The 27,173-nt window shown below is 44.4% G+C and overlaps 1 protein-coding gene across 4 annotated transcripts in view; it reads left to right on the top strand.

The window, feature by feature from the left end:
• AMER1 (APC membrane recruitment protein 1) overlaps window positions 1–27,173 on the top strand; it is a 42,215-nt gene that overhangs the window by 11,071 nt on the left and 3,971 nt on the right. For 2 of the 4 annotated variants that reach the window (XM_075008231.1, XM_075008232.1), the window contains exon 2: window positions 328–11,066. In XM_075008231.1, the coding sequence (XP_074864332.1) occupies window positions 422–3,808 (3,387 nt within the window). In that variant the 5' untranslated portion in view covers window positions 328–421 and the 3' untranslated portion in view covers window positions 3,809–11,066. Of the gene's footprint in view, window positions 1–327; window positions 11,067–18,172; window positions 18,320–20,703; window positions 20,766–27,173 lie in introns of those variants that run through there. The other 2 variants (XR_012647393.1, XM_075008233.1) reach the window with 2 other exon arrangements.

The following is a 27,173-nucleotide window of genomic DNA, read 5'->3' as shown; positions in this document are numbered from 1 at the left end:
GCACTCACACAACAATGAGCTAGAGTAAGCAAATCTGTCTTTCCATGTGGGAATTGTTTATATTTTGAAGAAGTGGTGTGTCTGTCCTGGGGCTAAGATGGAGGCTTAACAAACTGCCTGGCAACCAGCAAGAAGTTCAAAGCCCGGTCACTATTGGGAATAGAGAGCATAAAGAGAACTGACCTATAGCGTACGTTATAGAGGTCTCTCTAGCTACTGTTCCAGCTGTGGTCATGAATGTGTCTGACCTCTTCGGTTTGTTTCACTCCTGTGATTCCAAGCCATGCAATGATTGTCTTTCATGTCTCCCTTCTTTCTTCCCTTTAGATCAATCATGATGCTTCAGTCCCCATGCCCTGAAGAAGACTCTGCTACCAAGGTCTTTATTTCCAGTTAAAAATACCTGGCTGTAAGAGCTGCCATGGAGACATGCTGTACAGACGAGGCAGCTGGAACTAGCTCTCCGTCCCTCATCTGCAGGCAAGTTGAAGGAGGAGACCAGAGGGAGGAGGAGAGAGGAGCAGGTGACCAGCTGCCTCAGTGGAGCAGTGCTTCTGTCACAGCTATGGAGCAGGCACCTCCTAGCAAGCTGAAGAAGACTGCTTTTAAGTTCTTTGGGGGAAAGAGGAGCATCTGCACTCTGCCAAGCTTCTTTGGAGGAAAAAATAAAGGCCAAGGGAAGGGAGCCTCCAAAAAGGGTCTCAGTAAAAGTAAGACGCATGATGGGATCAGCGATGTATATGAAGATGGGAAAGGAGGGCTGCGGTTGGAGAGCCGCTTGAATGGAGGGATGGACTCGCATCCTTGCCAGCTGCCAAGCTCTCAGAGCGCTCACTTGGCAACGGATGCCAGCATCAAATTTGAGTTCGGTAGGCAGGAGAGCTCTCCCCTGGGGAGTGCTGAGGGATTTGAGAAAAAGCCCAGTGGTGACAAATCGTTGTCTTTCCCTAGACCCAAGAAAGGGCTGAAGGGGCTTTTCAACAGCATCCGACGCCACAGAAAGAACAAAACCACCGAGTGTGAGAAAGTGGAGTGGGCAGCTGATTGTGGGGTTGGAGAACAAGCCAACAAAACTCGAGTGGCAGAAACTCAGCAAGCTGCTGAGGAGGAGAGTCCAAGAGGCGCCCAACACGCTGCACCATGCACAGAGAGTTTGGATGGTAACTGCTCACTCACAACTAACCTGGGAGAAAGCACTGACAGGGCTTCAGCTGGTCAGAGCAGCTCAGAAGGAGATGCAGCAACAGTACCTATGGGCAAAGATGATCTAGATGTTCAACTGGACGCAGAGACTATTATCTGTGCCAGCTCACCCTATGAGGGTCTCCTTGATGTACACCAGCCTGACCACCCAGACAACGACCCGCCGTCAATACACTCTGGAGACCAACTCAGCTTGATCTTTGGAGATGTTACTTCCCTTAAAAGTTTTGATTCCCTCACTGGCTGTGGAGATATAATTGCTGAGCCAGATATTGCCAGTATTGCTGAGAGCACAATCTCGGTGGAGCGCAGTAGAGATACTGCCAAGAGGAGCTCTTGCCTTGTGACTTACCAGGGAGGAGGGGAGGAGATGGCCACCTCGGAGGAGATAGAGTACCTCCAGCAGCTGTGGGAAGGCCCCACTGAGATGGAGAGCAGCTATGAAGCCAAGCTGCCACAGCCAGTGAATAGTAAGCTGGAGATGCACAGCTTGCGTGAGGAGGCATCCCATCTGTATGCTGGAGGCGTGACAGATGATGTAGAGCTCTTAACGCCGCCCAGTGACCAGCAAGAATCTGCACCCAATAGTGATGAGGGTTATTATGACTCTACCACACCAGGACCAGAGGATGAACTTGGGGAAATCAAGAAAGATCGTCTCCCAAGAGACAGTTACAGTGGTGATGCACTTTATGAATTTTATGAGCCTGACGACACCCTGATGAGCCCCTCTTTTGGGGACGAATCCTTATTTGAGAGCAAAGCATCTCATCCAGAGATCTTCAGCTGCTTCTTAGACTTTGCCATCCCTACCGAGAAGAACCTTATTCAGATGATGGGGCAGAGCAGCGGAGTGATGGAGACTGAGGAGGAGAGGCTGGCTGCCATTCAGAAACAGCTGCTGTACTGGGAACTTCGGAGGGAAACAACTGCAAAACAGCTGGATGCCTCCAGCAAAGAGAAGTGTCCCAAGGACAAGCTATACATTGAATGTAATACTGGAGCAGCCAAATTAATCAGCAAAAATCAGAGTTGCCTTGGTAGTGAGCAAGTTGCTTCTCTGGTTTTGAGCAGAAGTGTAGATGCTGGGACTTCAGTGTCCAGACTGGAAAATCCTGAGTGGAGGGACTTTCAAGGAACAGTGTGTCCTGAAAAGTGTTACAATGCCCCAAAAGCCCAAGGAAGTTGCCTTATTCAGCTCATGAAAAACAACTCTGTGTTTGATTCTGATTTGGATCATGCAGTGTTTGGGGGCCTAAGTAGTATAGTCCCAGCCAAAACTGTGACTGTGACCTACCCCAGCTACAGAACCCATGACAGCAATAGCTGTTTGCAAAATGAACACCACAGCAGAGTGGAAAACTGCCTCAGGGAATCCCAGACAGAAAGTGAATGTGAACCCGAGCATGCTGTTAACTTCTCTCAGGCACTGGTTGAGTTCACGAGCAGCGGCACACTCTTCTCCAGCCTCTCTGAAAGCCTTGGTAGCTCTGACTCAGGTTCTTCCTTCACTCAGAACCTTTCTGTACTACCAACCATGGTCACTTTTGACATAGTGGATGTGGAGCAGGAAGGTGAGGGAGAATGTGAGCAGCATCTGGAGTTGAATGCTGACGAGGACATGGCTGCATCCTTCGAGGCCTTGGACGACAGCTACGTGCAAAAGGAGTCCTTTGCCGAATGTGATGAGCGAGTGTTCCTGGGGTGTAACCAAAACTCTTTCCAGAGCTGTAATTGGGGTGTTGGCAGCCTTCCTCGTCATTTGCACCTGCACGGCTTGAGCCCCTCCATGCCAGCACCACTCTCCACCAACAGAAGGAGCAGGTCACTTGACACAGAAAGCTTGGAATTGGAGCTTGCTGATATGCCTGTCTCCAAGAATGGGCTTAAACCTTGTCAACTCTGGTCTAAATGGGACAGTGCCAAAAAGGACACTGTCACCAGGTTGAGCAAAAGTAAGGAGAGCATTTCGCTGCCTCCTTCTGAAGGAGAAGCTGACGGGGTCCTCAGTTGGCCAGAGCTGCAGCATGGGGAGTACAAAGAAGAGCCTTCCTCAGGAGGAGAAAAACAGTGGAGCTGTACCCCACCTGCCAGGGCTGCTGTTGTCAGAAGCGATTGGGATAAAGCTGAGCGTTCAGAAGTGGATTCCCCATACATGCCTCTTGCCTGGAACAAGATGCTCCAAGAGGATGGGGCCAGTCATCTAATGCTTCAGATGCCCAGACATGCAGCCAGACCATCCAATTTACCTCTGCAGACTGATACAAGACAGGCCCAAGAGATGTCTAGCTCCTACAGGTATCCTAGAGAAAATATGGTCAAAAAGCTGGCTCGTGTGCTACCTTTGGGAGAAAAAGGGACTGACTTACCTCAGAGCTTTGCTTTCCCTCAGTCCCCTGACAAACCAACAAAGTGCAGACCTGTTGGCATTACACATGGAACACCCCAGTTTCACGAGGGCACTGAGACCTTGAAATTCTCAGCCTGCTTTGCTGAGCGTTCTGGAGGCTCCACTACAGACCTGCTAAAAGGGGAACCGACACATGGGAAAACGCTGCCTGTTAGCTGTCAAAGCACTACAGTTAATGTAATGGTAGCCAAATAGTTAGTGCTGTGGGGGTGAGAGAGGCCAATTAGGGGTTAACTTTCAGGGAGGGCTGGGTTTCCAGGATGGGAAGGTGTATTTCAGTGAGAGTTTTCATTTAGAATTGGTCCGTCAAAGATTAACTCTTCTCTCCTGCAGTCACAGTTGGATGCAGTACCTAGTCACTCACAATGCTGCTGGCATTCTGCACTGCTGTGGGTGCTCTGTTGTGGTTTTGTGTAGGCCACTTCCTATTTTCATAGACTAAAGCTTGAGGAACCATTCTTTTAGTTTGGTGTGAACTGGCTGCTCTGCTGATGATAGTAAATGTGCAGGACGACTATCAGCATACAGTATAGTTGCTGCTGGAGGAGTTCCACTTCAGGCTAGTTTTCTGCAGATCTATTTAAAGGAACGCCATCAACTGCCAAAAATCATAGCTCTGTCCATGGGCAGTGCCTTCCCAAATTGCCTCATCTGGTGCTGCCCGTGGCCTCCTGGGGGCTGCAGCCTCACAGCCTGCCAGCTCCTGGAGCTCTGGGGCCACGCTATCCTGGACTGCAGGTCAGCTGTCCCATTGGTGGCAGGGGAATCGGCAGGGCAGAGGCCAGTGGACACAATGGTGGAGACGTGGCCTGGAACACAGGGTCCCCCAAGTTCCGGGGTGCCCATGCCTCTGTCTGAATGTTTTTAACACAAAATGGCTGTAACTGTAGCATAAGAGGGATGATAATCTCTTCCCAATATATGTTTTGTGCATTTGCCAACACTTGACCCTGCTTTCACGTGTGTGGTCATTCGCCACTCACCCCCTTCTATTTATATGGATCTTTCATACAGTGACAGGGAGAAAAAATAGGAACAAGTGGATGTAAAACTACAGATTGGCAGGGGACTTGAGAGAGGTGCAGTACCTGAAACTACATAATTAGAGCAATATTCAAAAGGAGTGAAAGGTTTTTGTTACTGCTGACTTCCAGTGTAGCTTCTTTTTGACAAATTTTGAAATGTTTTCTCTTTCTGTTATCACCCCACCTTCCCAGTGGAGAACTGAGCAGAAAATATGGCAAGCGTATATTGTGTGTTCTCCCCAATAGTGCAAAAATCATTCAAAAAACAAAACCTTTCAAACTAAATTCAGCACTTTCCATTTTTGTTTTGGTCAGAAAGATTTTCCTTCATGGGTAGCCGTAGGGGTGGAGTTTTCCAACCAGCTCTTTTTAATTCACTTTGATTTAAACACCTTCCTCCCTCTCCCCACAAAAGCAATCTATATGTTGATGGTGTCCCTTTTAAGGATAAAATGTCCACAATCCCTTTATTTCTTTGGAGTGATCAGATTTCACATTGTATAATGTTAATCTGAAATACTTTGCTTATGTACTTTCTCCATCTCCCTAGGACATGGGACATTATTAATATCTTTTATATAAGGAAATTTAGATCATGTCTGTACCTGTTAAGTTGCAGACACTGATGCTTTTCTTCAAAAGGAAATTCTGGATTTTTATTTTCTTTGCATAAATTCATACTAGGAGAGTATTCTGTTAATTGGAATACGAGATGTAACACAGCCTAAATTAGGCTTCACAATTTCTTTCTCCCCTCTGGAGGAAACAACAAAGCTAGATGTAGTGGCACCTTTTTCCGCCACACCTGGCAGGGAAGATGGAGGAAGAAACCAAGCTCTTGGGAGAATCCTGTTTGCCTAGACAAAGATTTCTGAAGCACCTGTTTTGGACGATTGGACCAGAGCTCATGTCATCACTCAAGGAAACTCCTCTGTCCTTGTCAGTCTTAAATATGTGATTTAAGTATCTTATATAGCTCTCTCTTCTCCCTGTAACTTGCTAAGTCTGTCTGTGCCTCAGTCAAGGTTTATATATTTGGACTTAATCTGGTTCATGACAAACTACAGCACACTGAGAAATTGCCCTCTGCTGCTTTTTATTTTATTTTTTGGTGGAGAGAGATTGTCTCAATGGTTTAAATATTAAATTGCAAAATTTAAATGAGAAATATCAGATCCTCCTCTTTCTGCCACCTTTTGGCAAAATTGGTGGAGATCTGAATAGGGATCTCACACTGTCTCTTACACACATACTCCCCAGCTAATACTGATTCTGGAATCATTGTAAATTCCAGTCACATCAGATAACCAGGCTACAATTCTCCTCTCCCATAATGCAGTTACAAATGTGATTTCAAACTATAGTGTAGACTGGAGCTTAATGGTTTTGCATACCCAGGCTGACAGTCCCATCTATAATACACATTGAATCACTTTCCTAAAAGAAAAAGCAAACATCTGAATTACAATCAGGTTTTCCCACTGTCGTTGAACTTAGTGTTGTCAAGGCATGAAATGGAGATTCCTCCAGAAAGAAAGCTCAGTGGGGCTCTGGTAATTCAGATGGAAAAGAGAATTTAAGCTGCTCCCTTCATGCATCCATATAGGAGAGATGAAGAGCAAAACCAGGTTTACTTTTATCTGGCAGTTCACTTTAAAAAAAAATATGGAACTGATGGCCAAGAACATGCATTTCTGTGGTGTACCTGGATTAACTCTCCATTCCTGTGTGTTACTCATTGGTAACATAGTTGAATGCTACCAGGTAGGGCAGGCTGTACTATATTCTGCTCCATTATGATTGTGCAGCCCTCTTGAGAGGTGTAGTCTTGTGGGACAAATTCTGCTCTTAGTTATGGTAAAATCCACCAGTGGTAATTTAGAGTTTAATCAACTTTACACTATGTTTATATCCTTGGTGCTTCAGTCTCTTATTGTTCTGAGAAGAGCCTAAGACATAGCAGACAAAGGGAGCCTCCTTGGCTTCAAACTCACTGGCAGAGTCTCCTCTACTGATTTGAGGAATAAATCCGTATTCACCATGTAATCAAGTCGCTTTGACTTCAATGGGGCATAAGTATATGTTTCAGAAGTATCCTAAATGAATGCTTCGGTGCACTAATGTGAGAAACTCCTGTAGGAGTTACCAGATTCAAACACTGCCATATTCTGGTTGAGTCCAGATCCCAACTTCGTAACTCTGATCTCTTTCTACCTACTGCCATTCAGAAACAAAATGTTCCTAGCACAATCCAAGACATTATCCCACAGCTGTTTGCAACATTCACTTGCCCTGAGCAAGTCTCGCACACTACATTTTTGTTTTTGAGTATTTCACCAAAGACCTCTTGTGGGTGTCAATTTTTGTTTTGTGGGGTATTTTTTGTTTTAAATGGTGCAGCCTTTGCCAAAGTTTTTGGTGAAGCATAAATGTGACTGCTAAAAAGAATGTTCATTTAATGAATGTGTGTCTCTAATAATAAACATTTTCTTTGTAGGTACATAATGGGAAGACCTATTGTAAACTGTTTCTGTACACTAATGTGAGAGTAATACAACTATGACTTGATAATCTGACTTTATACCAAAGGTTTTTCTTCCTTTTTTTGCATGAATTCTTAATTTGATTTGGACTCCAGTAGAAAAGTGGATAAAATTGTTTACATCTAAGTCATTTTGGTGCTATTTTGCTGGGTTTCTGGCAGATTCTGCCCATTAAGAATCAAGAATTTTCAACATTCTAATTAAACTTTAAAAATACAACTCGGAAGGAGACATAAGACTGAGGTTTAATCTGTGATGCTCCTAAAACTCCTGTCTGTAGCGGAGTAAATAGGACCACATCTTCCATGGTGATAAAACTTGTGGTAGAAATAGTCTTTTAAATAATTGGACCAGGTCTTTCTAATTTAACAAACCTGAGGGGTTGAAATGATAAAGTAACTCAAATACTCATTGATAAAACCAAAATTTTCAGAAGTGCACTTCGTTACAACTTCTTTTAAGCTTTGCAGCAGAGAAAATAATTAAATTGACAATGGAATTGGAAGTTGTTTCTTCAGCAGAGATCTCTGGAAACCCACTACAACCCCTCCAGTTGTGTGTTGCTGATTTAATTCAATTCTGGAGCATATGCACTAGGCAAACTTGCAGGTCTTTCTCTTGCCCCGTTATTGCAAGGGAAGCCTACCTAGCCTCACAGTTGAAACAGCTGCTTGTTCTATTACAAATCCTATTTTTCTCCCTTCCCCTGTTCTATGGCCCTCCAGAAATAGATCTTAACACAAATGGGGCAGATTAAGAGTAGAGAGTTATTCTAATTTCCTAGCTTGTCAGTTGATTACTAAACATACATAGTGGCTGCTTATTAAAAAAAAGTTAAACACCTGTTTCATTTTTTAAAATTGATTCACCAAATGAATGCCACACCCTTTACTGCTTTTTGTATGTACCACAAAAAGCTTTTCTTGGTTGTGGGTGTTTTGGGGAGTTGTGCAGTTCAGCTTTCACTCTGCATGACTTTTAGTGTTTACAAATAAAGAGAGTGATCCTGTAATATGATGAGCCGTAACAGGAAGAACAAAGGTTGGAAGATTTTGGCCATAGGGCTTAACTGCAGTCTTCCCTCAGAGGTCATGTTTTCTGGACCTTCTCCAATTTGTCCACAGTTTTGCTGAAATGTGGCACCCAGAACTGGATACAGCACTCCAGCTGAGGCATAATTAGTGCAGAGTAGAGCAGAAAAGTCACTTCTGATATGTTGCTTATGACATTCCTATTAACACATCCCAGAATGCTGCTTCTCCCAACAGCATCATACTATTGACTCGTTTAGCTTATGGTCCAGAGTGATCCCTAGACTGTCTTCTGCAGTGTTCCTTCCCAGACATTCTGGTGGAATGTGGACTAACTTTAGGCCTCCAAATTGGAAAATGTTATCTGAGGTGTTTAAGTGGTGTCTGAGTCAGTACTCAGCTATCAGGAACAGCCAGTTGTCTTGCCAAGGCATTAAAAAACAGCAGGACTTTAGTAAGCATGGCACTTGCAGTCTAAACTACTGACATTCAGGTCAGACTATCAAGTGATACTGTATTGCGTTTGGGATTTTTTTATACATATGAGAGAGGTCAATTTTATCTATTTTTGTATAGTTTTACATTTTATATTCATAGGGGAAATTTTATGGACTCTTCTTTTACTTTTGCATCATGTTGAAATCATGTGGCTTATAGTTCCAATGAGGAAAATGCAATTGCTGCTGCTGCTGCCACTGCTGCCACTCTCTGTGTGATGAAGAAACCCTTTTGCTTTTCGTGTGGAATGTGCTGCTCTGCTACACATTGAGGGCTAACTCTGAGTCTCAGAAGCTGGCGCCTTTCCCATCACGTGCTTGATCTGTGGACACTAGGTCTTTTGACACCAGATTGTCTCATGAGTCAAGTGCTATTCTTAGTTTTGTTTTTAATTCCAATCTGTGGACTGTCTGTCTCCTTTCTGTAAGTATCACTGATTGTCTTTAAAGCTAGAAACCACAGTGGGGTTTGTGTGGGCTTAATGTTTTTGACTTTATCCACCAGTGGGCTCTTTTCCATAGTTAAATATGCTCTGGAAGGGATTTCTGTCCGTTTACAACCTGCCCATGAAGGAGAGGAAAGGTTGGGGTTTTGGCTCATGAAACTGTCAGGAAAACTGACAGAAAGCTCCTGTTCCAGGCTTGACGACAATTCGGTTTTGGCTGGGACCTTGCTGGTGTTTGAGCGTTCACCCTGAGGAACTGCTGTCATTATCCAAGTTTGTAGTAACGATGCTGCATGTTCTCTGAAGCTTTCTCCCCTCCACCAGAGAGACTGAAAGCAGGGGTGTCTGGAAAAGGTTTCCGTAGAGTGGGGAAGGGGCTCCTGTTGTTGGGGCAGGTAGTGATGGAGGTGGTTGCATTGCCCTGGTCCTGGTCCTGGTCCTGGTCCTTCTGCTGAGTCGAGCAAGCGTGCTGCCCTTGCAGCTCAGGTATGGCATCCCCTGCTGCCTGTTTTCCTACAGTGCTGGCAGCATTACCCATTCCCTTACCTGTTAGCAGCTCCTTTACCAGGCCTGGCTTGCAGCCAAAATGAGACTAGAGAACTCCCTCACTGTAGCTCCTGCCTCTTCCTAACCCTCCTGCCTTCTTAGCCCTGTCATCAGCTTCATTTTTCAGCAGTTGCCAGAACTCTGGCTGCTCCTCTGCATTGTTGAGGGAAAACTTTACAAATGGTGACAGCTGTAACTCTCATTTTAATAGCCTTTGCCTATCGGCTGTTCATTGATTAAGGGAGTATTGGGAGTAAGCAAAAGCCTGATATTTCATTGTTCCTGTGATTGGGGTGTGTGTTTGGTTTTTTTGTATGTCAATTCAAAGTTTGAGTTCCTCTTGATTTTTTTCAGTAGGCTCCCCCGCACCTTGCAGGATTTGCAACACAAGCATCATGGCAGAGTTTGAAGCCCAGAAAGTGAAATGAACTAGGATCAGGCAGTGAACTGATAGATCTAGGTTGCTGAGCAAAAAGCTAATGAAATGGTGGAAAGCTAAATTATTAAAGTCCTTCTTTAAAATTGAAAGTGCTGGCTGTGCAGATGTAGATACTTGGCTGTGCATGGGGTTTGTCTTTTTTAATTAAATGCCTCTTAACCTGACAGCATTCCTATTCGTTATTGTGGGTTTTTTTGTTTTATGGGTTTTGCTTCCATTACTGAAGTGCAGATTTGCGTGGGGGAGGGGGCTACACTGCTAACATTCCTGGGGCATTTTGACCCATTTCCCTTTTAACATTCCCCACCGTTCCATTTTGCACAGTTATTTGTCCTGCTGAGCTGTATTTAGGCAATGCAGCTCATGCTTTCCTGCAGATCTGTATTGTCCTAGAAATTAGAGAAGGAAAAGCCTTTTGTCCACACTGGATAGTTCACTGTGACGAATTCTGTATAGAGCCCTTGTCCTTAGGCATTCCATTGAGATGGAAAACTTAACTGTTCCCTCCACTCTTGTTTGGTCACCTCTACTGGTAAGCAAACACAAACAAATGAATCGTCTCTGCTTGGGCAAAATGGGTAATTGAGGGATAGAGGAAGGCACGTGTCCATTGTAAAGAAACCAGCCTTTTTCCAAATTTCTGTTAGTTTTGCTTAAGGCACAAGAGAATTTTCCCTTCATGGATATTGCAGAACTAAATCACCTGTTTCTTCAAAAAACCTCACTACATTACAAACTAAAACCCTAATGTTCTGCACAGCTTGAGCCAAGGTAAGGCAGCTGGGTTCTCCCTTGCCCCTTCCTTGATAACCAGTTGTTTCATGTTTTTTCTTTTTGTTGATGATACTAGTTATTAAACTTTTTTATGTATTTACTGTGATTTTAAAATGAATGTTTCATCGAATGCTAAAGAATAAACTTCAGGTTTTTAGAGAATATCCTATTTCCTTGGAGTGTGTTGGTTTTGTATTGCTCAATCAGTTGTGTTTCTCTGGTACAGGGTGAACCTTTCTAGTGTGACATTCTCGTCCAGCAACATCTGTAATCCAACATGATTCTAGTTGACCACCATTTATCGTGGGTGCAGCCAAGCTTCCATATGAAGTTTGCTTACAGCCACCAGTCCTGGCTCTGTGTTCTGTGCTATTATTTAGCTGTAATTTACCCCTCAGTGTCTTCTAAGATCCCACTAAGCAGTGGAAGTGTTGGTAATGCTGCTAGACAATATTGACATACTGTGGTTTGGCAAATTCTCTTTTGAGCATCTGTCAGGTCCTGAGGTGATGGACTAGAGTGCTTCAACCTGTATTACAATTGGGGTGGGGAAAGGTTTTGAAAGTAAAGGGATGTGTGAAAAGGGAATGGGAAGAGTGCTTTTATTTAAAAAAAACAAAACCCTGGTCTGAGCCCATCTTGTTCTGGTTACTTTCAAATGCTTTGCATATCCAGCCAGACTACTCTGCTGTATTAAATTAGCTCTGCAAAATAACTATATCTGAAGGCACTGGATTTAAATGTCAGATTTTCTTGGGCTTTCGTTTGTTTGATTTTAAGTATGGAATGTTGCTGTGCACAATCAGTAAGCAATATTTTCAAGTGTTTATGAAAAAGAGAGCATAGCTTGATTTCATCAACCAAATAATTGAAAAATTCCTCTTTCAGGGACATACTTGGGAAGCACTAACACTTGTTGGAAAGTAGAAGCAGAGAGATCCATAGGAACTGCTCTTAGGTGCTATGAGTTCTTACTACTGGAATGTCTGAGCAAATTTTGGGAAGTTTTCACCAGCTTTATCAGCACTAGTCACAAAATGAATGTTTTGCCTCCTTCCCTGCCCCTGTATGCACATCAGTCACAAATATTTATTATGCAAACTGTTTTTCTTGGCTGATCAGATGGTACAGGATAGGGAAGAAATGGGTTAAAGGAATCACTTTAATCTGCATGAAAAAGGACCCAGAGTCCCATGAGTTGTGCACTGGTTAAAATATTAGGTAGCAAGTAACCTTACTTCAGAATGAGAATATCCTATGCCAGTATAATTACACGGCTGTAATGATGTGGGTAGATTTTTCTGGGTAGCTAAGCCCTACATCTTCCTGTCCAATGTTTCCCCTCTCCCAGACTGTGGCCAAAACAATGCAAAGTCTGAAGGCCCCTCATCTTACTTCCATGCAAAGGATGGTGCTATTGAATGTCTCTAAAATTCAATTGTATTGGTGGGAGTCAACAGATATAGATACAAGGACTTATTCATCAAATCCTGAATCTTAGTTAATGGTGCTCATAGCATTGAGTTGTCATGAGGACATTCGTGTGTATGAACTTCTACCTAAGAATGGAAATTGCTAATGGGATGCATGTGTGAGCGTTAGGTAGGCAGCAAAGGGTGCCATTCAATTTTTGCTCTTGATGTTTGCCTTCCAGAGTTCAATGGCTATTTAAGGGAACATCATCTGTTCTGGCAATCTGTGCTACTACTTCATGATGATTTCGTAGAAGTAGTAGAATTCATAGAATCATAGAATTCTAGGGCTGGAAGGGACCTCAGGAGGTCATCTAGTCCAGCCCCATACCTAAAGCAGGATCAACTCCATTTACATCATTGCAGCCATGACTATGTCAACTTGTGACTTAAAAACCTCTAGGGATGGAGATTCCACCACCTCTCTTGGTAACACATTCCAGTCCTTTGCTACCCTCCTGGTGAAAGCTTTTCCTAACAGTCGACCTCACCTCTCCCTTGGTAACTTCAGACCATTGGTCCTTGTTCTGCTATCTGACACCACTAAGAACAGTTCCTCACCATCCTCTTTAGCGCTCCCCTTCAGGAAGTTGACGGCTGTTATTAAATCACCCCTCACTCTTCTCTTCTGGAAGCTAAACAAACCCAAATCCCTCAGCCTTTCCTCATAGGTCATTTGCTCCAGCCCCTTAATCATTTTTGTTGCCCTCCGCTGAACCCTGTCCAATGTGTTCACATCCTTTCTATTCTGGGGGGGGCGGGCCCTGAACTGGACACAATACTCAAGATGAGGCCTCACCAGAGCCAAGTAGAGGAGAATAATAACTTCTCTAGTTGCCTGGAAATGTTTCTCCTAATGCACCCCAATATGCCATTAGCCTTCTTGGCTACAAGAGCACACGGTTGACTCATATCCAGCCTCTCATACACTGTAGTCCCCAAGTCCTTTTCTGCCTCACTGCTACTTAGCCAGTCAGTCCCCAGCCTGGAACAGTGCTTGGGATTCTTCTGTCCCAAGTGCAGGACTCTGCACTTGTCCTTGTTGAACCTCATCAGATTTCTTTTGGCTCAATCCTCCAGTTTGTCACTCTGGACCCTATCCCTACCCTCCAATATACCTACCTGCTCCCCTACCTTAGTGTCATCTGCAAATTTTCTAGGGGTGCAATCCATCCCCTCATCCAGATCGTTAATAAAGATGTTTAAATGGTGCAGCTATCTTTCCTAATTACCACAAAAAGAATGCTATGGGGATTGCCCGTCCTTGTCCACGACAGTTTCTCTCAAAAACAGATCTTGCTTAGCTCAAGTAGGAGAAGTGGAAAGTCTGGATTCTGAAAGATTTGAATCTGAACATCTGGAGTTTGATCTCCGCTGACAGTCTCTGACTGGAGATAGTTATGCAGAGCTGTAGTTGCCTAACTGGACCCAGCAATACGAGGGTGCCGGAGAGCCCCCCGCCAAACCACAGATGGAAATCTCATGTGGGATCCTGCATGTAACTCAGATGCTGGTTTGGAAGCTGCTTGCATAACACAGGGCTTTGTAAAGTCTCCCAAGCACTTTAAAATGCACCAAATCAATTAAAGGAATAATCCCCATCTCATAGGAGAGGGACGAATTTGTAAAGCAACATAATTATCAGTAATGTAGGACAAGCTGATACATTAGTTTTCTCCAGAGCAATTGTCAAGGGAGAGTTTTTCCAAGCAAGATATCCTGAGAAGCCCCATCATTTGAGTCCACCCACTGGAAATTCGTGATTATTGATTATGGTAAGGAGACATCTCAATCTTCATCTGTTGCAGGAGAGAATGGATTTTGTAATCTCTGATATTAATAATGCTTCCCTTTCACTGTTCAAAAGCTCCTTAAACAATGTCCTTTTTGTACCACAAAATTATGCCCCTTTTTTTTTTAAACACTTCTTTAGCAGTTGATACTTGGATGTCCTTTATATTTTCCTTCTTTGACTTTCCACTGAAAGGATTCATTCATTTGTGCATTTGCATCAGATATAAACAAAATTAGCAAGGGACCTTTAAGATGATCCCAGGGTCCCTGTTGCAATAGCATTTGCCTCTTTATGTGGATTCTTTACCTACTGGTTGGAACAGCTTGCTCCTTAGAGGATTTCTGAGTGTCGGGGCCCAGAAAAGACCCTGATTTATTTAAGATGCAAATAGGATTTATCATGGCAGCTGACTTTGATCAGGGACCACCAGATATGCACAATGATTGGTTACAGGTAAAACTACTCAGATTACCCGATGTTCTTCTAACCTACCATCTGTTATCTTTCTTTGTCCATGCCGTGTTGCCCTGGAGTGGGTGTCTGTAACCAATTACAAACTTCAGCGCACAAGGAAGAGATTGATTCCCAGCTCTCTGTAGAGCAGCAATATCTACACTTCATGAGAGGCAGGGGGGATGACACCACCAGAATAACAGTCCTTAAAATGACTATTTATTCTCATCACTGTAGAAAAGCAGCACACTTACTGATGAGCCTCAGGAGTTCAGGAATAATTGCAAACTGAGTCCTTTCTGTCAATCCTCACTTTGCATCTCTGCATTTAGAATGTGGCTTTGTCATTTCTGTGACGTTACATTAGACTCTCAGCTTTTACCTGTGCTCTAGACTGACTTGTATAGACTTTTAAAAAGGCATGTGGGGGGAACAGTACAAACACTCTACAACAGGGTGGGCAGCTCCGGGGCACTCCATGAATTTTAGGAAGCTGTCCTGGGCTTTATAGATTTACTATATTAATGAAGGGACACGGGGAAGGGTTTGGATGCATGAGGGGGGATTCTGACCTAGGGCAGCAGGTTAGGGTGCAGGAGAGTGAGGGGTGGGGGCTCGGGAAGGGATTCGGACCTCGTGCAGTGGGTTGCAGTGAAGGAGAGTGAGGGGAGCGGCTGTGGAAGGGGGGTTGGGTGCAGGAGGAAGTTCTGATGTGGGGTGGAGGGTGAGGGTGCAAGCTCTGATGGAGAGGTGCTTACCAAAGGTGGCTCCCGGCTGGAAGTACAGCAGGGCTCAGGCAGGCTGCCTGCATGGTATGGCCCCACACTCTTCTCAGAAGCAGCCATTTGCTGCTGGCATGGTTCTGTGCGCCCCTTAAAAGGTGGGGGCCAGGACCAGCAAGAACCAGCCCTGCAACTCCCATAGGCCACTTCTTCCAGGAGTAGCATGGGGGCATGGCAGACAGGCAGCCTGCGTGAGCACTTGCCATGCCACAGACTTTTAGTGGCTTGGAAATCACGAGGGGGCAGCCAAAAAGCTGCACAGGGCTCTGGAGCAGTATTTGTGGTAGTCTGGGTGGGCTGGACAGAAATGTTAGACAAGACAGATCCAGCCCATGGGCCATGCTGTGTCCATCTCTGCCTTACAAGATTTGCATGAACACAGTAGTGTTCTGCCAATAAGGGTCTCCATGAATTTCTCTCCCAGCATAAGAAAAACTCCATGTACTAAGGTACATATGTTGAAGAAGGTAAGTGGTTTCAACCAGTTAATATATTCCCATTTAAACAAAAACATGTTCTCATCTCCACAGCCAAGGATAATAATAGTCCCTTTTGGCTTAAAAAAATCTAAGTCCAAAAGATTTAGTCTGACCTTGTACACATTGCAAGTCATAGAACCTCACCCATCTATCTCCTGACAGGAACAAGGGGATTTCGAAGTTGTTGGGGTTCTTTTGAAAAGGGGCCCTGTCTGGACAAGCCGCACGGCAGTGAAACGCAGCAAATCTGAAGAGCTGTGGCTGGCGGCATGCTTATGAGGCGCTGAATATGCATTTCAGCGCCTCATTCGTAATCTTCGTAATGGCCATTTGCACGGCCATTTCAAAGATTTGTGCTAGTGTAGACGTAGACATACAGTTAGAAACAGGAGGAACAATAGGGGGCATTGTAGGGATGAGTGGGAATATCCCCCCACCACCAAATATTTTGAGAATTCCTGGTGCCTTGTGAAATTTGGTCATTTCTAAGGCAGACCATTTGCTTCAAGAGAGTGTGAGTGAACACTGCGGTTAAATACTTTCTCAGAATCCAGAATGGGGATGAACTTGAGCAGAGGAAGAGGCCTTTCATAAATGAAAAATATAAATAAGGAGGCTTCTGAAAGCACTACCACATCTCTACTCTCCTGGTTAATATTTAACCACACAGGTTGGCCTGAGAAAACAGCTGGTAAATATGCAGGCAGGAGCTTGAGAATAACCTCTGGATGCAGGGGGGCTGACAGACTTGCCAGGCCCGTTGGCAAGGTGGTGGTGTGGGGACAGCCCTTTAGTCTCAGAAGTAACGGAGCCTCAGGTAGAAGGGGTGGGGCTGAGGGTAGCCAGCCCTCAGCACTACCCAGAGCAGGCCCTGCCTCCCCTCTTCAGACATCCCTCAGAGCCACCCAAAGTGTGGAGATTTAAAGGTCCCTGGGTTCAAGCTGCTGCTGTGGTGGTAGCAGAAACAGCAACTGGGAACCCCAGGCCCTATTGAATCATTGGTCCCCGTCCTCTTTGGCACCCTCTTTTGGTGGGCATGCATGGATGTGAAATGCAAACCTAGGACTTTTGCAGAATACTGAAGCAATTTAGATGCTGGATTTTCCTGTACAGCTTGGTCTCCCAAGGTTCTCTGTGAGAATACTGATAAATTTGGATTAATGTCACAGAGGAAAACTCCCTGAAAGAAGCCGTGTAGCAAGAGGACCCATCAGTTAAATGATATTTATGATGAATGTGCATCTGGTTCCAGAGAGAAGCCTTTGCCAACAGTGTTGTCTGCTAAGCAAACTACAGAACGGACACTTAGTACTAGCTTGGTCTGTCTTCTTAGAACACACAAGAAAATGGTGCAAGTCAAAGACCAAAAGGTGGAGAAGGGTTTGGCAGAGAGAGGCTTGTTCTGAATACTGGATGTTTTCCAATCCAAGCTCTGCTCCTGGTGCCTCAGTGCATGGTGGGTAGGTTAGGCTCTACGTCAGGCCTGCTGCTGCTATCTCCACTGGGAGCTGTGAAGATTAATTAGTTAATCTGTGTGAAGTACTTGGAAGAGGAAAAGCGCCGTATTATTCTGATGAAGAGGCTTTCAAATGATTAAAATCAAGCCCCCCACATGACTCTTCCCTCAAATGGATCAAGAAAGCAAGTTACAAAAGGGGCACCTGAGATCAGGTCTTGAGACAGACTCAGCACAGCTCAAATGAGTGGGCCAAACAGGGAGGCAATAGGCCATCAGCTGAATATTTATCCCTTGGGACCAAGGTCAGTAAAAAGTGATGAGTGCTCTGCTGTGATCTAATCAGGCTTAACTGAATTGACGAAGGAAAAAAATAAGAGGAGGAGGGTGGAGGGCAGGCAACAACTGGCATTGATTGATGAGGTACAATTATGGGGTTTTTTCATTTTAAACAAGGGCAAGGGTTTGAAACATAATCAGCTGAGAGAATTAATTACAAAGGTACATCTACACTATCACAGGGATTGACACTCTGAGTTCAATCCATTGGCAGTCGATTTTAGCAGGTCTACTGAAGACCTGTCAAATTCCCCACAGGTTACTGTACCCTGGAGGAGAAGAGTAAAGGAAGTTGACAAGAAAGTTTCTCCCATCAGCACCCCCACAGTGTAGACCCCATGCTAACTTGACTGACAGTACTTAGATTTCAGTTTCTTTTTTCATGTAGCTGAAGTTGCAAAACTTAGGTCAGGTTTCTGCAGTAATGCAGACATGGGCTAAATTGTATTGGGTTGATCAACAGCTTCTCCTCCATCCCTTAGGTATAGGGTGAAGAGGGCACAAACCATATATGGAACCACATCTTGAAAGCTGTCAATCAAGGAAGGACTCATGTCTGAAGAAAATGCAAGCTCCTGTCAGTATGCTTGGCTTGATGAGGAATTAAGGGAGCTGTTTCCAGGCCTGAGGTTCAAATCTTACTTGGTCTTTTCATTCATCAGACTTTTCCTTTAATCACTTACTTTTTTTTAAATCTCTTGAGAGGAATTTGGTGTTTCTAATCTGTTCTGAGAGAATCAGATAATGTAGCAGCTGGGAAGGCACAAAGCAGTCAGCTTTGCTTGCACACATCAACTCAAAAATAACCTCCAAGTCTGGACATCAAATTGCTCTGTCTAATGGGTTTTCTGTTGGGATGGATTAGGTGAGTTCTGTTCCCGTGTATTAAATGGCAAAAGGAAAATGCTTATTATACCACACAGTGTCTTTAATCCTTTGGAGATTGAGAATTGTATCCGGAGATGTTCATGCCTCCTATGTATTTATGGAGTTTGGCTAAAAGTTTGCAAAGTTACTTTTGATGAATAACCTAGACCTGCGTCCTCACAGGAGCATGAGTTCTTGGGGTCAGATTTTTAAAGGAATAAGTGTTTTTAAAAATCTGGCCCAAAGTCACTTTTGTAAAGAGGACTTAGTCTTCTAAGTCAGTAAGGTGCTTTTGTCTGTACCAGAAAACCCCTAATATAGATGCACTTACATCACTGTAAACAAGGGTTCCATTGGTTTAAATGCATCCATGTTAAGGGTTTGTCTCAGATTTTTTTAAAAAAAAAACGGCTTTAGTTAAATCTAGGCAATTTATGTAGCATATGCATAACATAATTACAGAACAGCTTCTGTTCTAATTTTGTTTAAACATGTTTTGAACTTTCTTGTTTGAGACTGTCACATTTTCTGGATTTGTTCTCTGTCCAAAATCAAGCAAACATTTTATTTAAAGTATGAGCAAATTATAGTGGAAGATAAAGCTTACCCTAGTGCAGGGGTGAGCAAACTTTTTACATGGGATCACGCTTTTCAGCGCTGCAATTATCCAGGGCCCCCCCCCCAACCTGTGGGAGGACCACAGAAAGGGATGCAGAGGGGCACTCAGGAAGAGGGTGGGACACTCAGGAAGGGGATGGGATGCTCAAGGACGAGTATGCTGGGGGGCTCCAGGGAGTGCCCCAAAAGGGAAGTGGTGCTCGGTGGATACCTCAAAGGGAGGACCCCAGACGCTTAGCTGTATCACCACCTCTGCCTTGTAGGCATTGACCTTGCTGCACTGCTGGCCACGGAAGTTGGTGCTGCTATAGAGAAGGGAGGTGGTGACCCCAGGATGTTGACAACTGGCAGAGGCATCAGGCTGAAGGCAGCCCTGCACCCCTCACAGGCAGCAGCACTTGCTACACACCGGCATCTTGGGGGAGTCCCTGGGGCCAACACGACACAGGCTGTGGGTACCAATGCGGCTGCCTTACTGAGCTGGGAACTTGCCAGATGCCCCAGCCGCCTGACTCAGGGCCTCTGCACATTCTGATTGGCCCGGTGGTAGTGGGGGAAGGGGTGTTTCCTTGTCAACAGCAGTGGTGGGGGCCTCAGGAGGAAGTAGAGGGCTGGGTAGGCAATGGAAGTCGGGGGGTGGGTCGGGAAGAGCTGATCACCAAACGCTCCCCTTACAAAATGTTACGTCCCTGACTTTGCTTACACCGACTCTAGTGGCACCTTTTGGTTTCTGTGTATTTTACTTTTTGCATGTCTAATAATCCAGGTGACAAGTCAGCAGATAACAGGGTTCATCATCCAAAGATTTAATGGGCTAGGAAATAAAATCCAGTTTCTTACCAAATTCTTGTATGTCAAATCCGTATTTTCCAAACTGCAACAAATCAAATCAATGATTTCCTCCACCTGCAGCAACATTTGGGTAAAACACAATGCCTGAACAACAGTATGCAATGATAGTTTAGGGCCCAGGCTCAGGAAAGCACATATGTACTGGTGAAAAGTTAAGCTTAAGTGCTTTCCTGAATCAGAGATTAAGGTGGGAAGTGAAGAGTAATACTTCATTCAATTGAAATTGTGGAGGGAGTCTCGAAAACCCATTTCAGAGACCAGAGTTTTATCAGGATATAAAGATATAAAACCCCTATTCTCACAAAAAGTGCCTTGGGATCTCTAGCACCACACACATTAAGGACATCTGCTTTATATCTGACGCACCTGCAAAAAAACATTAAAAAAAACAAACAAACAAACCTCCTCCTAAAAAACCTTTAGGTGTTTCCCCTCAATCTCACATCCCATAACTACAAGAACTGATTAAGATCGCACCTGGAAATGAATGGCTGTGGCTGTAAGGCACAGTCTTTCACAATTTTTAAGTAAGCTAGAAGCAATAATTAACACCCAGTCAGTTTGTTTTAAGGTATGTTTCTCTTAGTGTATGCTATTTTGCTTTAGGTTTTGCCATGAGCCCTGATCTGACAAACATCACTGTACACTTAATCTGATTTTTCCTTACTTTAAACAGAATCCTTCAGTGTCACAGGCACAGGATAAGAACAAGAGAACCACAGAAGAGCTCCATGAAAGGTAAATACATTTTCAAAGGTAGCTTTCTACAAAGCCTAAAAGGATCAGGGAAGCAAGTAATTTATGATTTAATCAGGACCTATTTAATACTACTAGTATTATAATACTATAGTAGAATACTAGTAGAGTAAAACCTCAATTTAACAGACTAATATGGGGGAAGGGGCGTCCATTAATGCTGAAAATCCATTAAATCTGAATCTGCAGGACTGGAGTCACCTTGCAAGGCACAGTAGGGAGCTACTCTGGCCCGGGCAGCCCCAGCTGTGGTGGTGGCCCTGGCAGCCCTAGCTGCTCCTATGCCCCAGTGGTGGCAGTGGCTCTGGTAAGTCACCAGAATTTATTTAGGGTGGGGGGCTGGTGGACAGCATCTGTTATTTCCCCAAGTCCATTAAATCGGGGTCTGTTAAATCAAGGGTTTACTGTAATAGTAGTAATATTCTCTAGGAAAATATTTTAAATCAGAAATGCTCTTAAAACCCCTCAAGTTTCCAGAGGTTAAAAAAAATAAAAAAAAAATGAAAAAAGAAAACTGGTTTGAGTGTGCGCCCATTCAGAACAGCAACCTCTAATTTAAAATGACGCTTCATCTTTGAAATAGGAAAGGCAATAGAGAGGTGGGGCAGGGCACTTTAAGACTCTTTAGGTTGTCTGTGAGCTTGCAAGGAAAAATGGCTTTCTGCAAAACTGAAAGACAGAGAATTTTGGTTTTTTCAGCCCTGTTGGTCAGGGTTCCCTTTTCTTTCCATCCAGGGGTGAAATAAAATTTATGTGCATCAAGGCACATGGGACTGGGCACCATCAGTAGACACATGCCGTGGGCTATAGTGCTGTGGGCCCTTTGCTAATCAGCTGGGTGGTGCCTGAATCCCTCCTGGGCAGCTGCCCAAGTGCTCAACTTACCAGGACCTCTGCTGTTGGTCTAGAGGCATTATAGGAAAAGTCATTCTGATCTTGGGCAGATGTGGGAGTGAAGAAGTATCAGCACAGTGGAGGTGTTTTTTGGTTCTGCTTTCATCAGTCATTTTCCCCTCCGCTCCTTCCCATCTCAGATCCCATCACAGAAGTCTTGAATGGTTATTTTGCATTATTATGTTGATTTGAAACCATTATTACCCATATGATATAATTTACTTAGATGCATTAGATGCATCAAAAGGCCACTGACCATCACTAGATAGACTTACTGCAGAAATTTAAGCAGTCACCTGATGTTCTTAGTGATGCACTTTTGAACAGTAGTGACTAGCTTCTGTGCTAATGATCACATTTTTGTATCTGTGGAGATCAGGCCGCAATTCAACCAAGCAAGCATCAGTTATTTTAAATATAGAAATCCAGTACTTATCATGAGAACTGTGTATTAACTGATGTACATCAGGAAGTGGCTGTTAATGAGATATGAACTATCATGAATATTGCAAGGAAATCTCTGGGAGGCTAAAAACAACTGAGTTTTCATGTCCTCCTCACCAAACATTACATACACACTGGGCAATGTAGACTCAGCCATTCTATCTCCATTTGCAGCAATGGCTCAGCTCTACAGTAGTACTTAGATCTTAAATCCTCCAGAATTTTAAAGTTGCTGATTGGCCTGAGATACGGAATTCAGGTGTGGATCCAAACGTCAGAGGTGGGGAGCTGTCGTTGGGATGGGAGTGAGTTTCCAGCTCTGAATTGGATCAGACTCATCTTTGTAAAACCACAGACAAAGTTTAAGGATATCTTCTCTTTGTGGCCAACAGTAATTGAGAAGGCCTGACACACATGGTGCGAGGAACAGTCTGGTTCTAAACTTCCGTAGAGTTGCCAGGGAGACTCTGAACCCAGGATTCCAAATGCCTTGATCCAGGCCTGCAAGTAAATCACTTATAAAATGTCCTTACATGGAGTGGCAGAGATTGCTGGGATGGAATATTATGGCTACTGTGTAGCTTTGTGGTACTACTGTCTTGTATAAAACTATGGACTGATGTTAATATGAGTTTAGACCTACTTTAGGGAAGAATTAGTGAATGTGCATAATATAGAGAAGGATGGGAGTGGAGAGAGAGCAAGAGAGAGAGAAAAGATAGTGAAAAATGCTAGTAAAGCATTTGACACTGTATCGCATGACCTTCTTATCAGTAAACTAGGGAAATGCAACCTAGATGTGGCTACTATCAGCTGGGTATGTAACTGGTTGGATGAGCATTGGCAGAGAGCAGTTATTAATAGTTCACAGTCATGCTGGAGGGGAATAACAAGTGGGGTTCCACAGGGGTCAGTTTTGGGGCCTGCTCTGTTCAAGATCTTCATCAATGCTTTAGGTAATGGCATAGAGTGTATACTTATCAAGTTTGCAGATGATATCAAGCTGAGGGGTGTTGCTAGTGTTTTGGAGGATAGGGTCAGAATTCAAAATGATCTGGACAAAGTGGAGAAATGGTGTGAGGAAAATAGGATGAAGTCCAATAACGACAAATGCAAAGTACTATACTTTGGATCAATTGGTTTCACACATGCAAAATGGAAAGTGACTGTGTAGGAAGGAGTACCGCAGAAAGGGCTGTCCTGGTCATAGTGGACCACAAGCTGAGTAGGAGTCATCAGTATGACACTATTGCAAAAAAAGCAAACATGATCCTGGAATGTGTTAAAAGGAGTGATGTGAGCAAGACACTAAAAGTAATTCTTCCACTCTGCACTGATTAGGCCTCAGCTGGAGCACTGTTTCCAGTTCTCAGCACCACATTTTAGGAAAGATGTGGAGAAATTGGAAAGAGTCTGGAAAAAGAGCTACTAAAATGACTGAAGATCTTAAAAATATGAGAGAAGATTGGGTTTGTTTGGTTTGGAAAAGAGAAGGCTGAGAAGGGGACATGATAGCAGTTTTCAGGTACCTAAAAGAGTGTTAAAAGGGGGAGGGAGAAAAATTATTCTCCATAGCCTTTGATGCTAGGACAAGAAGTAATGGGCTCAAATTGCAGCATGTAAGGTTTAGATTGGACATCAGGAAAAATTTCCTGTCTGTGTAGTTAAGTACTGGAATAAATTGCCTTGGGTGGTTGTGGAATCTCCGTCACTGGAGATAATTAAAAACAAGTTTGATAAATATCTAAAAGGGATGATACAGATGGAGCTTTCTCCCGCCAAAAGGGCAGGGGACTGACCTTGATGACCACTTGACGTCCCTTCCAGTTCTAGTCATCTGTGATTCTCTGATTCTGTGTTGGAAGAAAAGCATACGAGGGTTGCGGTGGGGAGAAGAGGAATTAACAGGCCCACCAACAGTGGGAGGTAACGGTGGCAATTGCCCCCAAGCCCAGAATTTCCAAGGGGCCTGGAGCTGCCGCCACTGTTGCTGCCAAAGTAGCAGCCTCAGCAGCTGGAGTTCTGGGCCTCTTTGAATTGATTCAGCAGCACCTCTTTGGCTGTGTGTGGCCGGAAGGGAGCAAGGAGTGGGAGCCTGGCGCCGCGGTCTGGGCAGCTCTGAGGGCCGAATGTCTTTGGGCCCCACTCCTTCCAGGGCCAAGCTGGGTCCCCCTCTCACCTTGCCACTGGGAATTAACTATGAGATTTATCTTGTGTGGAGTTTCTTATATCTCTGTAGGGTGGTGGAGGGGAAAGTCTGGGGGAGAGTTGGACAGGGGGAGGCTGTCCCTGTGGGATGAATGTGGGAAGGGTTCTGTCCCTAGAACCCACAAACCCCCAAAATCCATATAGGTGGGGATTTGCTAGCGACACAGGAGTGCCTCTGCCTCCATATTAATGATGGGGTTCCCAGCCAAACTGACAGAGACTTCCCTGTTGGTGACTGCTTCTGGAACCCTCCATAAAGTGAGGAATGCCGTTATGTGACAGGGCCCCACAGACCAGTTACTATGGCCCCTCACTGCATTAAACATTGGATTAGACTGATAAACAGGGAACAGAAACAATGGCATGTGATCTGTGCAACCAATTCACACTAACATAAGGTGAACTTAAAATTCTCCCAGTATACCGCTTGCAGGCATGCTGCAGACGGCAAGAAATTTTGACCTATAGTTTTGAGCGATTTGGTTCTGAATAACTTGTATGATAAAATTTGAAAGCTGCTCGAGAACATTTGGAGATAAGGAAAAGAGTGAAATTCATTACTGTTCTAATGGTGAATATTTTAAATTGGGTTACTGTACATAAAAACAAAAGGCCATTGGACCAACACTCCATGGGACTAGAAGGTGTCCATCATGCCAGCCCACTGAGCTGGGAGACCATAATTATTCTCCTCTCTACATAGCCTCCCCAAGTCTTTAATAACCAGGGAAGTGTTTAGAGAGACTCCAGGGGACGGTCCCCACAGAATCTCCCAGCCTTCTTTTGTTTTGAGCTTTTTTTTATTTTTTCCTCTTGTCTGTTTGATCTACCACCTAGTCTGGGGTTGGAAGGGAATATTTCTCCTGCAAAGTATATGCTAAGAGATGAGTTTTCTGAGTGGTGTGAGGATGTGTTGGGTAACTTTCTTTGCAGCCCTGATCAAGGACTGGGTGACTGTCCATAACGTGTCAGGTTCCCTATGATTGTGAGGGGTGGGAACAGGAGTATTGGTAGCCTGGTCTCCGACAGCATTTTTTCTTCATATGTGTTCATTTGTTGTTCATACTTAATCAGAATTCAGAAGGAAGAGAGAAGCTGAAAGAGGGAACTGGAGAACCTGGGGGGCTTTCCCTTCTCTCTGTGGAGGAAAGGGATCATGGGAACAAAGGCTATGGCTGCACTAGAAACTTTTGTTGACAAAACTGGTGGGACATCCACACACAAAACTCATTTTGTTGACAATATCTCAACAAAAGTTGGCACTTCCACTGACAACCTTCTGCCTCTCCCAGATGAGGAAGAGCGCCTTTTGTGGACAGGTTATGTGGAAAAAAAAAAGCTACGTGGATGCTGTAGGGGGCCTTCTCTTGACAGACAGTGCATCCAGAACAATGGACAGCCCTGTCTGCTGTGCTTCTGTACACCTGTTTTGTCAAGGGAGCAGTGGGGCAGTCCGGCTGGTCTGTTGCTTTAGTGTGTGACCGCACTCTATTGACAGAAGTTTTGTTGGGAAATCTCTTCCAACAGTGACTTCTGTTGACAGAGGGCTGTCGTATAATTGTAGCCAAAGAGAGGAGCAGATGACAACAGCTGAGCCCTTCCCTTTGGTATGGGATCGCCAGGTCTGCAAGGCTTGGCTCAGCTTTGCCAACATTCCAGCTCATCTCTGTTCACTGAGTCCATCTTAAATAAAGCTGAAAGTGTGTTTAGTTTTTAAACTCTTTTTAAAAAGTCCCCCACAACTCTAGAAACACAAGATGCAGAGCAAATGACTGAAAAGCAGCTGGCAGTGGTTTGCTGAGATGTCACTTCCTGCTCAGGATGGTCAGATGAATTAATTCAGACCTCCTGAAATAATCCCATTATGTTCAGGGCAAATATTTTAAAAGGCGTCGACCACAGGTTTTTTTTTTTCAAACATTCTTGTGTCCTGCCCCCTTTCCCACTCCCTCACATCCCCGTGAGTGATTGTGTGAGTAGCACCTTAGGTGCGGACAACAGCAAGTTGGCTTGGGCATGAAAATCTGAAATTGGCAGTATTTCTGGAGCACTATAACAAGCTTTTATGCACGCGGCATGTGACTGAACTCGGGCTACGCAGGCTTTGTGCAAATCTGAACAAGCATCCCCTAACAATCACCCTTTCTACATCTGTTCCTGAACCTGACTGTCCTGCCAGGCAGTTGAATACCCTGGAGGGTTATATTGCTGGGACAGATAATTTAATTTCCTCTGTAGTGCTGTGGGCTTTGTGGCATCCTGCTCCGTTCCCATGGAGATGACGTTCGTCTCACACAGAGACCAGTGTACATCTTTTTTCTGGACAGGAAAGGCACTGAGGACACCATAAGGGGAAATCCCTTCTTGTAGCTTTGCAGTAACTAAGAGGATGCTCAAGCCTCCTCAGGGAATTGGGAACAAAGTCCTGACTGCTCAGGGTTGGGGGACAGATGCTGTTAACTACATTCAGGTTCCAGTCAGCCTCTGTTCACTCATCATTCTAACAGCAGCAGCTAGAAGAACTCTTGTTATGTGGGGGCAAATAGCCTAATGGTTAGTGTGTTGGGGAGGGATAGCTCAGTGGTTTGAGCCTTAGCTTGCTAAGCCCTGCAGTGGGAGTTTAATCCTTCAGGAGGCTATTTAGGGATTGGGGCAAATAGATGTCGGGGTGGTGCTTGGTCCTGTCAAGAGAGCAGGTGACTGGACTAGATGACCTCCTGAGGTCCCTTCCAGCTCTAGGAGGTGTGTGTGTATTCTGGGAAGTGTCTCATCCTAACTATATCTTTCATAAATCACTCGTGAAGCAGGACTGAGATTGCTATAGCAACACTATCTTAGATGCTC

Source organism: Carettochelys insculpta, chromosome 13, assembly GCF_033958435.1.
Source record: "Carettochelys insculpta isolate YL-2023 chromosome 13, ASM3395843v1, whole genome shotgun sequence".
Taxonomy (NCBI): Eukaryota; Metazoa; Chordata; order Testudines; family Carettochelyidae; genus Carettochelys; species Carettochelys insculpta.
This window is presented reverse-complemented; position numbering and strand designations above follow the sequence as displayed.